Source organism: Anolis carolinensis, unplaced genomic scaffold, assembly GCF_035594765.1.
Source record: "Anolis carolinensis isolate JA03-04 unplaced genomic scaffold, rAnoCar3.1.pri scaffold_10, whole genome shotgun sequence".
Lineage (NCBI taxonomy): Eukaryota > Metazoa > Chordata > Lepidosauria > Squamata > Dactyloidae > Anolis > Anolis carolinensis.
Genome location: NW_026943821.1, coordinates 2,391,843 through 2,406,358, shown reverse-complemented (window position 1 = coordinate 2,406,358; position 14,516 = coordinate 2,391,843). Strand labels below are relative to the sequence as shown.

At 40.4% G+C, this 14,516-nt stretch overlaps 1 protein-coding gene across 2 annotated transcripts in view; it reads right to left on the bottom strand.

Moving 5' to 3' along the window:
• mark4 (microtubule affinity regulating kinase 4) overlaps positions 1–14,516 on the bottom strand; it is a 104,064-nt gene that overhangs the window by 44,770 nt on the left and 44,778 nt on the right. For both annotated transcript variants that reach the window (XM_062962899.1, XM_062962900.1), the window contains exons 2-3: positions 2,817–3,110; positions 234–287 (exon numbers count right to left, since the gene is read on the bottom strand). In XM_062962899.1, coding sequence (XP_062818969.1) covers positions 234–287; positions 2,817–3,110 — 348 coding nt within the window. The remainder of the gene's footprint in view (positions 1–233; positions 288–2,816; positions 3,111–14,516) is intronic.

Sequence of the window (14,516 nt, the reverse complement as noted above, 5' to 3'; positions counted from 1 at the left end):
AGTATCAGCAACATCATTCCTTGCTGTGGGAAAATGAACTTGCACTCTTTGTTCCTCATCTTCTACAACAGGGACATTTTGAACCTGATTTTGAACCTGAATCCCATAATCCCTCATTGTCAGGGGTTGCCTCCTAAAATGGGGCCAACATTTCCAATTCAGTGCACAAAGAAAATCCTTTGTTGTGTCCGGATTTAAGTCCGAACAAATGCCTATTTACTCCAGATTCTCACCTTTTGGAGGCTTGTTGGGTTCAGCTGGGTTTTGTCGATTATTTTGATTGCCACCTACAGAAAGTAAACAAATAAGAATATGGTCAAAGTTATGAACTATAAATCTTAGTGTAAATAATAATGATGATGATGATGATGATGATGATGTCCTAAGCTTACTCCTGTATCTACTCCTGTATCACCATCACCATCGCATATTAAGCCCTGCCTGATCCTACGTCAACTCAGAAATTCATAAAAATAGTGTAATATTATAATAATGATGATGATGATGCAATAATAATTACATACAACAACAACAACAGTTTATTGCTTAGCCAGTTGGCCTTATCAAGGATAATAATGACATAATAAAATGATGAAAGATAATAAAAATAATATACCTACCATCATAATAAAATGTAATAAAATATAATGATATAGTATAATCATAATAATAATGTCTTAAGCCCTGCCTGCTCCTCTGACAACTCAGAAATGCATAATAATACAACACTCAAATTGAATTCAATATAATATAAAAATACAATATAATATTATGCTAAAATTATGATATACTGTAATGAAATAATGAAAAAATTCAAATAAACTACTAAGTAAAATGAAATAAAAATATATTATTGGAAAGTAAAATTAAAATATGATAATATAGTATAATAATAATAATGTCTACTCCTGTGCCAACTCAGAAATGCATAATAATATAATAATATAATGTAATAATACATTATTATTATTATTATTATTATTATTATTATTATTATTATTATTAATGATGTTGGAACAGTGAAACTCCAGATAGCAGTCAATCAAGGGATAGTGAACACTTTCCAAAGAGAGGGTGCCTCCAGGCAACAGACGCCTGGCTACTTCTATGCAGAGACCCTCACTGATTGACCTTGCAGCTACACGGCTACTCAATGCTATTCAAGCTTGCTCATTGCAACATTCACACTTGCTTGAAACAGACAAGGGTTCTTTCTCCCAGACCGGACATTATTCCACAGGGATACCGTGTTTCCCTGAAAATAAGACAGTGTCTTATATTAATTTTTGCTCCCAAAGATGCTCTAGATCTTATTTTCAGAGGATGTCTTATTTTTCCATGAAGAAGAATTCACATTTATTGTTGAACAAAAAAATGAACATTCGTTATATACTGTACAGTAGTTGTCATCACAAATCAGCATAACCAGACAAACTGTGAATCCTACCAAGAATTTCTTATTGCTACCAATTTTTCTATGTACAACACTCTATGGTACGTACATTTACTGCATGCTCTGGTGTTCTGTTCGTTGGGCATGCTTCCAAACAAAAACTTTGCTAGGTCTTACTTTCGGGGGAGGCCTTATATTTAGCAATTCAGCAAAACCTCTACTAGGTCTTATTTTCTGGGGATGTCTTATTTTCGGGGAAACAGGGTATATATATAAACTTCCGTCACCTCACTGATTGACTTTACAGCAGCACAGCTACTCAATGCTGTTCAAGCTTGCTCATTGCAACATTATTCCACAGGCCTCACTTCCACAGACCTCTGAAGATGCCATGAGCCATAGATCATAGAATCATAGAATCATAGAATAGTAGAGTTGGAAGAGACCACATGGGCCATCTAGTCCAACCCCCTGCTAAGAAGCAGGAAATCGCATTCAAAGCACCCCCGACAGATGGCCATCCAGCCTCTGCTTAAAAGCCTCCAAGGAAGGAGCCTCCACCACGGCCCCGGGGAGAGAGTTCCACTGTCGAACAGCCTTTCTCACAGTGAGGAAGTTCTTCCTGATGTTCAGGTGGAATCTCCTTTCCTGTAGTTTGAAGCCATTGTTCCGTGTCCTAGTCTCCAGGGCAGCAGAAAACAAGCTTTCTCCCTCTTCCCTTCACGTATTTGTCCATGGCTATCATGTCTCCTCTCAGCCTTCTCTTCTGCAGGCTAAACATGCCCAGCTCTTTAAGCCGCTCCTCATAGGGCTTGTTCTCCAGACCCTTCATCATTTTAGTCGCCCTCCTCTGGACGCTTTCCAGCTTGTCAACATCTCCCTTCAACTGTGGTGCCCAGAATTGGACACAGTATTCCAGGTGTGGTCTGACCAAGGCAGAATAGAGGGGAGCATAACTTCCCTGGATCTAGACGCTATTCCCCTATTGATGCAGGACAGAATCCCATTGGCTTTTTTAGCAGCCGCATCACATTGTTGGCTCATGTTTAACTTCCTCCCCACGAGGACTCCAAGGTCTTTTTCGCACACACTGCTGTCAAGCCAGGCATCGTCCCCCATTCTGTATCTTTGATTTCCATTTTTTCTGCCGAAGTGAAGTATCTTGCATTTGTCCCTGTTGAACTTCATTTTGTTAGTTTTGGCCAATCATCTCTCTAGTCTGTCAAGATCGTTTTGAATTCTGCTCCTGTCTTCTGGAGTGTTAGCTATCCCTCCCAGTTTTGTGTCGTCCCTCCCAGTTTTGTGTCGGCGAAATGCAGGCGAAACGTCAGGAGAGAATGGTGCTGGAGCATGTCCAGATGGCAAATGCACAGCAACCCAAAGCTAATGAGTGTCCCTCCCCCCACTCGGGTCCCGTGCTGACCTCTCTGCCGGTGAGGATGTGCCTGGCCAGCTTGACCTTGGCGAAGTTGCCCTTCCCGATGGTCTTGAGCAGGCGGTAGTTCCCGATGTGGGGCTGCTCGTCGGCACAGGAGGCGATGGAGTTGCGGCAGCGGGCGCCCAGCGAGCGGCTGGACCAGGACGAGGAGGAGCCCTTCTCCGAGCGGCTGCCGGATAGCGCCGGGCCCGAGGGCGGCTGCGGGGACAGCGGCGGGGGCGGAGGGGTCGCCGGGAGCGGGGCCGCCTCCAGCGTCACCACCGGGCAGCGAGGATGAGCCTGTGCCGGAGGGAGCAAAGCAAAAGGAGTTAGTTCAACGAGACAACCTATACATAGGCCAGAGGCATGGCCCAAAACAGCCCTGATCCTGGTTCCAAAGTGAGATTTCCTGTTTCATTGCGCGGCCCTTACTTAGAAAGGAGTTGTTCTGCTCCAGAAACTTCATTTTTGCGGCCACCACAATGTTTATCATAATAAATTTTTATTAAAAATTTCAGATAGTATATACAGTGATAAGGAGCCCCGGTGGCAAAGTGTTTTAAAGAACTGAGCTGGAGACTGAAAGGTCCCAGGCTCAAACCCCAGGAGCAGAGTGACCGCCCGCTGTTAACCCCAGCTTCTGCCAACCTAGCAGTTCGAAAACATGCCAATGTGAGTAGATCAATAGGTACCGCTCCAGCGGAAAGGTAACGGCGCTCCATGCAGTCATGCCGGCCACATGACCTTGGAGGTGTCTACGGACAACACCAGCTCTTCGGCTTAGAAATGGAGATGAGCACCAACCCCCAGAGTCAGACATGACTGGACTTAACGTCAGGAGAAAACCTTTACCTTTACTATACAGTGACAGTGTGAGAACAAAATTGTTTATAGGAAAGAAGGGTGAAAAGATAAGACTAAAAGAAAAAGAAAAAAAGAGAAAAGGTGCAAAAAGTCAAAACAGAGACAAGCAAAAAGAGAAGAGAAAAAAGGGAGAAAAATACCGTATATACTCGAGTATAAGCTGACCCGAATATAAGCCGAGGCACCTAATTTTACCACAAAAAAACTAGGAAAACATTGAATCCAGTATAAACCGAGGGTGGTAAATTTCAGAAATAAAAATAGATACAGTAGAGTCTCACTTATCCAAGCCATTTTTGTAGTCAATGTTTTCAATATACAGTATTATTATTATTATTATTATTATTATTATTATTATTATTATTATTATTATTATTAACCTGCCTCCCCTATGACAGCTATGGCAGTCTCAAGAGTGACCCAGATAAAAATAATGCTTGGCAACACTATCATTTCTCAATGCTATGAAATTCTGGAAGTTGTAATTTTACAAGGTCCATAGAATTCTCTGCCAAAAAGTGTGCAAACTACAACTGCCAGGATCCCATCGGCTTGAGGCAAGTGATGTTTGAACTGCATTAATTCTACAGTGTAGATGCACCCTGAGCCGGGCATCTTTGGACTCGTTCTAGGAAGAGAAAGCAAATCTCAAAGAACCGGTTGGTCAGTTGACGGGACGGATTAATCCTAAAAGGGAAAAGAGTAGGTTGGGCATGAAAACCAACCTGAAAGTCCACTCGATTATATTATATTATAGGTTGGGTGTCCCTGAGGCAAATCCCTTGGAATACGGCATCTGCAGAACGGGATATCTTGGCAATACGGCCCCTGAGTCAAAACAGGAAATGTACCTATGGAATTTCAAATGCAACAATGCATATTATTAATACATTTGATGTATATGTATTAATAATATGCATTAAGTTGCATTTTACTATTGTCTACATCGCACTATCATGTAGACAAGAGGGGAGCATTCGAGGATTTCAGGTGCTTCACCTACATTATATAAACCTTCAATCCATCTGCCCAATCCACCAATTATTATCATTATCATCATCATCATCATCATCATCATCCCTGTTGAGACAAAGGACTCCCAGCTCAGGAATAGCATAAACTGGAAGATTCAGCCAACCCTATTGAAATGAAGGTCTCCTACCCAAGAAGATCATAATTTGTATTATTATTATTATATTATTATTATTATATACATAAGATGAGTACACAGCTAACAAGATCACTATGCTGGTAGTTTTATTGGATCACACATCGGACACTTCCCAAGAGTTTTTCAGGCTTTATGGCCATGTTCCAGAAGCATTGCATACTATTATTATTATTATTATTATTATTATTATTATTATTATTATTGCCATTAGGTCAGTCTGGCTGATGGACACATTGCATATTATTATTATTATTATTATTATTATTATTATTATTATTATTATTATTGCCATTAGGTTAGACAGGCTGATGGACACATTGCATATTATTATTAATAATATTAATAATAATATTAATAATAATGGATTATTATTATTATTATTATTGTATGACACAGCAAACAAGATAGACATGCTGTATTTCATATCACAAAATCACAAGTCGAACACTTCCCAAGTGTCTAGGACTGTGTGATGTATTTTCGGATGATGCGCCCAGATCCCAGTCGGGTGGCCTTTTGCAGTTGGCAGATCGTAATTTTGTCACTGTCTTATTGTTTCCAAATGCCGGCTGAGATCTTTTGGCACGGTACCCAGTGTGCCCATCACCACTGGGACCACCTGCACTGGTTTCTGCCAGAGTCTTTGCAGTTCAATCTTGAGGTCCTGATAGCGGCTGAGTTTTTCCTGTTGTTTTTCGTCAATGCGACTGTCACCTGGGATGGCAACATCAATGATCCAAACCTTGTTCTTTTCCACAACTGTGATGTCTGGTGTGTTGTGTTCCAGAACTTTGTCAGTCTGGATTCGGAAGTCCCACAGTATCTTTGCGTGCTCATTTTCCAATACTTTTGCAGGTTTGTGATCCCACCAGTTCTTTGCTGCAGGGAGGTGGTACTCGAGGCATAAGTTCCAATGAGTCATTTGGGCCACATAGTTGTGCCTCTGTTTGTAGTCTGTCTGTGCCATTTTCTTACAGCAGCTGAGGATATGATCCATGGTTTCGTCAGCTTCCTTGCACAGTCTGCATTTTGGGTCATCAGCTGATTTTTCGATCTTGGCCTTAATTGCATTTGTCCTGATGTCTTGCTCCTGGGCTGCAAGGATCAGGCCTTCTGTCTCCTTCTTCAGGGTCCCATTTATGAGCCAGAGCCAGGTCTTCTATTATTATTATTATTATTATTATTATTATTATTATTATTATTATTAATTGCCTTTGTCCTGATGTCTTGCTCCTGGGCTGCAAGGGTCAGGCCTTCTGTCTCCTTCTTCAGGGTCCCATTTATGAGCCAGAGCCAGGTCTTCTATTATTATTATTATTATTATTATTATTATTATTATTATTATTATTAATTGCCTTTGTCCTGATGTCTTGCTCCTGGGCTGCAAGGGTCAGGCCTTCTGTCTCCTTCTTCAGGGTCCCATTCGTGAGCCAGAGCCAGGTTTTCTCCTTCTCAGCTTTTCCTTCAATTTTGTCAAGGAACTTTCCATGCAATGTTTTGTTGTGCCAGCTGTCAGCTCTAGTTTGTAGTGCGGTTTTCTTGTACTGATTATTTGCTGTGTTTTGAGGAGTTTCTGATTTTTGACTTCAATCAAAGCAGGTTCTTCACCTTGCTTTACATATTATTATTATTATTATTATTATTATTATTATTATTATTATTATTGCCATTAGGTCAGGCAGGCTGATGGACACATTGCATATTATTATTTTATTGTATGACACAGCAAACAAGAAAGATATGCTGGATTTCGTTTCACAAAATCACAAGTCGAACTCTTCCCAAGTGTCTAGGACTGTGTGATGTATTTTCGTATTACTACTATTATTATTATTATTATTACTTTTGAAAGCCTGACTGCTCCTGTTCTAACTCAGAAAGGCACAGTGCTTCCCTGGGCATTGAAAAGGCTATTGTCAATCAATCTCTGCCACAAAAGGGCCCTTTTCTGCCCCATTTCTTTGCTTTGCCAAAGCCGGGAGGTGCATTTTTCTGCCTCAGAAGCCGCTTTCTCCTTGCGCAGCGAAGAAAACGGCCCCATTCGCTAGCACCGGCCTGTTGCAAGGCAAATGAATGGCCAGAGGGAACAAGCCGTGCCTTGCCATTCAAGCCCTGGCTTTGGGAATATATATTTTTGTTCCTGGGCTGGCTATCAATGTCATTTCCTAATTGGTTCTATCATTAAAAAAAAACATGGGAAAAGTTTATTAAACTGCAAAAACCTTGTTCTTGTGGGGGGGGGGGATACACACACACATATCCTACAGCACATTTTGCATTATTTTTCCAATGAATATCTCCTCGAGTCTCAGCCTATTCAACCTAGTTTGTGCCACGAAAGCAAAGTTTCTGGAGCAGAACAACCCATTTCAAAGGAAGGACCGCACAATTAAACAGGAAATAATACTTTCAAACCAGGAACAGTATACCGGGATGTTCCCAAATTTTAAATAGTGTAATATATATATATATGTGTGTGTGTGTGTGTGTGTGTGTTTCATATGATCTTTGCTGTATAAATGAGGTTTGGACATGTTTCCTTTGCACTTCTTATACATACTGTATATACTCGAGTATAAGCTGGGTTTTTCAGCCCTTTTTAAAATAATAATAATAATGAATATAATAATAACAACAATAACACAATGATGATGATAATGATAATATTTATGTCCCTCCTCTCCTTTGGCATTAAGAGAATGGACAGGAGGTTGGTTCAAAGGGTGAAGGCTGCTCCGTCCAAATCTTCCGTTACTTGTTTCCAAAGAGAACAAACCCAAAGGGACTCCAAGGGACTTATTGTTTGCTGGACATTTGGCTCAAAACGTCCGATAAGATGGCAACTTTTCTGCAGAAGCAGAACTCGCTGTGCCTTTGGAGATCAGATCCAGCCTGACCCTGAGCTCGGTCCTTTGGGGACTATCGCTTTCTGCTTCAACCACAATCTTCAATACGCTCAACAGACCGAGCTGTTTACGTTATTGGAACATAACTGCATTTGAATGATAAGGACTAGAAGGACTTTTCCAACCATAAGAGCAGAATAGATTGCTCTCCTTTAAACAGCGGCCGGATGAGCATCTTTAAGGAGTGCTTTAGTTGCGCATTCCTGCCTGGCAGCACGGAGGTCAGTCTAGATGACCTTTGGGGACCCCTTCCATCCCTAGTGGAATTTGGACTCCGTTATTTGTCTGTTTAGGGATTTATTTATTAACATTCATTTATTTATTCAGTTTTATTTATTTTATTTACTTTTACTTACTCTTATTTAATTGTATTTACCTACTACAGTAGAGTCTCACTTATCCAAGCTAAACGGGTCGGCAGAACCTTGGATAAGTGAATATGTTGGATAATAAAGAGGGATTAAGGAAAAGCCTATTAAACATCAAATTAGGTTATGATTTTACAAATTAAGCTCCAAAACATCATACACACACAGAGAGAGAGATTAATTGATTGGCAGATCTATTGAAACTTTATCATGCCAATCAATCAATTTCTCTTTTTATATATATGCATAAGTACTGTATATTAATCAATCTCTTTATATGCATATATATAGAGGGGGGATTAATTGATTGGCAGATGTATTGAAACTTTGTCATGCCAATCAATTAATCAATATCTCTTTCTATACATATGTGTACATATATTAATCTCTTTATGTGCATATAAATCTAAATATATGTATACATATATTAATTTCTTTATATGCACACAAACATACACATACAAACACAGAGAGAGGAGGGGAGATTAATTGATTGGCAGATGTATTGAAACTTTTTAATGCCAATCTATTGATCAATATCTCTTTCTATACATATGTGTACATATATTAATCTCTTTATGTGCATACAAATCTAAATCCAGTAGAGTCTCACTTATCCAACATAAACGGGCTGGCAGAATGTTGGATAAGCGAATATGTTGGATAATAAGGAGGGATTAAGGAAAAGCCTATTAAACATCAAATTAGGTTATGATTTTACAAATTAAGCACCAAACATCATGTTAGACAACAAATTTGACAGAAAAAGTAGTTTAATACGCAGTAATGCTATGTAGTAATTACTGTATTTATGAATTTAGCACCAAAATATCACAATATATTGAAAACATTGACTACAAAAATGCGTTGGATAATCCAGAATGTTGGATAAGCGAATGTTGGATAAGTGAGACTCTACTGTAATTACTGTATTTATGAATTTAGCACCAAAATATCATGATATATTGAAAACATTGACTACAAAAATGCGTTGGATAATCCAGAACGTTGGATAAGCGAATGTTGGATAAGTGAGACTCTACTGTAATTACTGTATTTATGAATTTAGCACCAAAATATCACGATATATTGAAAACATTGACTACAGAAATGCGTTGGATAATCCAGAACGTTGGATAAGCGAATGTTGGATAAGTGAGACTCTACTGTAATTACTGTATTTATGAATTTAGCACCAAAATATCACGATATATTGAAAACATTGACTACAAAAATGCGTTGGATAATCCAGAACGTTGGATAAGCGAGTGTTGGATAAGTGAGACTGTGTATACACAGAGAGAGGGCGGAGATTAATTGATTGGCAGATGAATTGAAACTTTATAATACAAAGAGCAACCCTGATATAAAATGCATACATATATAGAGTAAACTAGCTGTGCCCGGCCACGCGTTGCTGTGGCAAAGTGGTGGTGGTATTGGTTAAAAATTGTTATGTAATTTTTATTTTACTTTATTTGCATTTTTTAATTAATTTTATTGTAAGTTATATTTTTATTTATTATATTTTATTATTTTCTTGTATTATTTTTAGTTATTTTCTGTTATTATAGTATTTTATTGTATTAATTTTTTAGTGTTTTTATTATTTTTTATTGGGTTGCTAGGAGACCAAGTTGGAGGAGCTTAGCCTTCTAACTGGCAGCAATTGGATAAAAGCAATTATTTCTCTCCCTCTAATTAGGACTTTATTTTTCTTTTCTTTTTGTTGTATCAACCTAGAGCCGTGGATGATGGGTTGTGTTGTCAAATTTCGAGGTTGGGGGGCCTGTAGTTTTGTTGTTTTGTGGGTCGCCGTGATGCCATCACTCTTTTATATATATAGATGATTGGCAGATGTATTGACACATTCTTATTATCATCATCATTCTGTCTCCTAACAGGATCCTTCCTCTCTTCTCGGGCATGTCATGGTGCAGCACACCAATGGCGCATAACCCCCCATGGCTCCTCTCCAGGGCATTATTGATGCGCTTTGGAGAGGCGGAGAGCCTGCGCATGGCGCAATGCCCTTCCTCCCTTGCATCCCCCCATGATGCGCCAGTCTGACAGCCGGCACACTCCCACAATGCACCGAGGGAGGGAAGCATTCCTCAGCCGCCTCCCGTGGAAACATCAAAGGCAAAGGCCAGGCCTGGCTCCCAACCAGCGCATTGCTTCCCTTTCCCAAAGAGGCCGGAAACCCACAAAGGCCGGCGATGCTTTCTTTCCCTTCCTTCCAGGGTGAAGAGCCATACAATCCTATGGCTGGAAGGGAACCCCAAAGGCCATCCAGTCCAACCCCATTCTGCCAGGCAGAAAGGCAACATCCATATTATTATTATTATTTTATTATGAAACAGCAAACAAGATAGATATGCTGCATTTCATATCACAAAACCACAAGTCAAACACTTCCCAAGTGTCTAGGACTGTGTGATGTATTATTATTATTATTATTATTATTATTATTATTATTATTATTATTATTATTATTTGACACAGCAAACAAGATAGACATGATGGATTTCATATCACAAAACCACAAGTCGAACACTTCCCAAGTGTCTAGGACTGTGTGATGTATTATTATTATTATTATTATTTTATTATGACACAGCAAACAAGATAGATATGCTGGATTTCTTTCACAAAATCACAGGTCGAACACTTCCCAAGTGTCTAGGACTGTGTGATGTATTTTCGGATGATGCGCGCAGATCCCAGTCGGGTGGCCTTTTGCAGTTGGCAGATCGTAATTTTGTCAATGCCTATTGTTTCAAAATGCCGGCTGAGATCTTTTGGCACGGCACCCAGTGTGCCCATCACCACTGGGACCACCTGCACTGGTTTCTGCCAGAGTCTTTGAAGTTCAATCTTGAGGTCCTGAGAGCGGCTGAGTTTTTCCTGTTGTTTTTCGTCAATGCGACTGTCACCTGGGATGGCGACATCAATGATCCAAACCTTTTTCTTTTCCACAACTGTGATGTCTGGTGTGTTGTGTTCCAGAACTTTGTCAGTCTGGATTCGGAAGTCCCACAGTATCTTTGCGTGCTCATTTTCCAAGACTTTTGCAGGTTTGTGATCCCACCAGTTCTTTGCTGCTGGGAGGTGGTACTTGAGGCATAAGTTCCAATGAATCATTTGGGCCACAGAGTTGTGCCTCTGTTTGTAGTCTGTCTGTGCGATTTTCTTACAGCAGCTCAGGATATGATCCATGGTTTCGTCAGCTTCCTTGCACAGTCTGCATTTTGGGTCATCAGCTGATTTTTCGATCTTGGCCTTAATTGCCTTTGTCCTGATGTCTTGCTCCTGGGCTGCAAGGATCAGGCCTTCTGTCTCCTTCTTCAGGGTCCCATTCGTGAGCCAGAGCCAGGTCTTCTCCTTATCAGCTTTTCCTTCAATTTTGTCAAGGAACTTTCCATGCAATGTTTTGTTATGCATTATTATTATTATTATTATTATTATTATTATTATTATTATTATTATTATTATGTAGTATGTCTATAAATATCTGGCCATACTACAGCTGCACAACATCAAGCATGAACTTGTGAAAACTGTAGTCAGCAAAGAATACACACAAAGGGTCAGAAAATTCTCAAAAGCAAGCTCAATGGAGACAACACCATCAAGGCCATAAACACCTGGGCCATACCTGTCATAAGATATACTGCTGGCATCATAAACTGGACACAGGCGGAACTGGACAATTTGGACAGAAAAACAAGAAAACTCATGACCATTCATCATTCACTGCACCCTCACAGTGATGTTGACCGGCTCTATCTGCCTCGAAGATCAGGGGGCAGAGGACTCTTACAAGTCAAACAAGCAGTCAAAGAAGAAGAACATGCCCTGGCAGAATATGTAAAGCAAAGTGAAGAACCTGCTTTGATTGAAGTCAAAAATCAGAAACTCCTCAAAGCACAGCAGACAAAGAATCAGTAAAAGAAAACCGCACTACAAACTAGAGCTGACAGCTGCACAACAAAACATTGCATGGAAAGTTCCTTGACAAAATTGAAGGAAAAGCTGATAAAGAGAAGACCTGGCTCTGGCTCACAAATGGGACCCTGAAGAAGGAGACAGAAGGCCTGATCCTTGCAGCCCAGGAGCAAGACATCAGGACAAAGGCAATTAAGGTCAAGATCGAAAAATCAGCTGTTGACCCAAAATGCAGACTGTGCAAGGAAACCGAAGATACCATGGATCATATCCTGAGCTGCTGTAAGAAAATCACACAGACAGACTACAAACAGAGGCACAAGTATGTGGCCCAAATGATTCATTGGAACTTATGCCTCAAGTACCACCTCCCAGCAGAAATGAACTGGTGGGATCACAAACCTGCAAAAGTATTGGAAAATGAGAACGCAAAGATACTGTGGGACTTCCGAATCCAAACTGACAAAGTTCTGGAACACAACACACCAGACATCACAGTTGTGGAGAAGAAAAAGGTTTGGATCATTGATGTCGCCATGCCAGGTGACAGTTGCATTGACGAAAAACAATAGGAAAAACTCAGCCGCTATCAGGACCTCAAGATTGATCTGTGGAACACTATTCCACAGATATATATGCACTCCACTTGTCTCACTTCTCACAGAACCTCTGAGGATAACATTAGCCACAGATGCAGGGGAAACGTCAGGAGAGAATGCTGCTGGAACATGGCCAGAGAGCCTGAAGAACTCACAGCAACCCATTTTCTAGGTCCTCCATTTCAGTAGGATTTCCCCATTTCCCACGGTTGTATTTCTCCATGTATGTTAAAGCGTGCCCGCTTTAGGCATGTTCTAGGTCCTCCCATGCGACCGTAGGCATCCTTGCGCATGGTGTCCTTTATTTCAATTGGGTTCACGGCTTTGTGTCATTTGGGGACATACCCTCCCGAGAATATGATGTTCGTACTGAGAAGGGACCCTAAGAAACCTTTTGTTCAACAGACTTTTCCTTTGCATTGAAGAGGAAAAAAATAAGGGTTGTCTTGGCAAAATCCCGAAATAGAGAGCGGGATTATTTCTGTCTCCGAAGCGGGTCGGAACATTGCAAACTGCTCTTCGGAGTCAGCCAGGAATGTGGGAGTCGAACCAGGATGTTCCAACGGCTTCCATTCATTCTCCGGGTCGAGCCTTTTCCCGATTAGATTTTGCAAAACGGAAGAACGGGGCTGGCCTTTTTTAAAATTTGAAGATGGAAAATAATAAAGGTGATGTTCGTGAAGTGCGGAGCGAAATGCCACATGTGCCGAGAGTTGGCTTCCGAATCGCTTTTCCTCCACGTTTTTGGGGAAGCGTTGGTTTTTCTTCATGCAATTCAAATTCCACTTTGCAATTGCAGCCGATATTTTTTGTCTCCTTCGGAGGATGAAAAAGCAAACCCAGGTTTGCATGAAAGGAGGCAAAAAGGATCTGCCTGGGTATATTTACATGGGATGCATCTGGAAAGGAGAAACGGGCAGGATATAAAATGTCTTGTCAAAGGCTTTCCTGGCTGGAATCACTGGGTTGCTGTGAGTTTTCCAGGCTGTATGGCCATGTTCCAGTAGCATTCTCTCCTGACGTTTCACCTGCATCTGTGGCTAATGATATCTTCAGACAGCTGTTGGAAATGAATAATAATAATAATAACAACAACAACAACTTTATTTTTATATCCCGCTCCCATCTCCCCACTTAGGATGCCACAGCAACACATGGCCGGGCACAGCTTGTGTGTGTGTGTATATGTGTATGTGTATGTATGTGTGTGTGTGTGTGTGTGTATATATATATGTGTGTGATGTGCATAATTAGGACTGAGGTAACAACAAAACCACTGGCCAAATCACACCCAATTTGGCCACAATACTCATCACGTTCCAAGGAGTGACCATCAAAAAGAAAGAAAGAAAGAAAGAAAGAAAGAAAGAAAGAAAGAAAGAAAGAAAGAAAGAAGAAAGAAAACAAAGACAAGGTTAAAAAAATCCTATTATTTCCCAACTTGAATACAATTGAACAGCCTTGCATCTTCAGAGCCTGGCTGACTCATACCTAGGGACTCCATTGTTACCAAACTTGAATACCATTGAATAGCCTCACAGCTTCAAAGCCTGGCTGCTTCATACTTAGGGAATTCCATTATTACCCAACTTGAATACTATTGAATAGCCTCACAGCTTCAAAGCCTGGCTGCTTCATACTTAGGGAATTCCATTATTACCCAACTTGAATACTATTGAATAGCCTCACAGCTTCAAAGCTTGGCTGCTTCATACTTAGGGAATTCCATTATTACCCAACTTGAATACTATTGAATAGCCTCACAGCTTCAAAGCTTGGCTGCTTCATACTTGGGGAATTCCATTATTACCCAACTTGAATACTATTGAATAGCCTCACAGCTTCAAAGC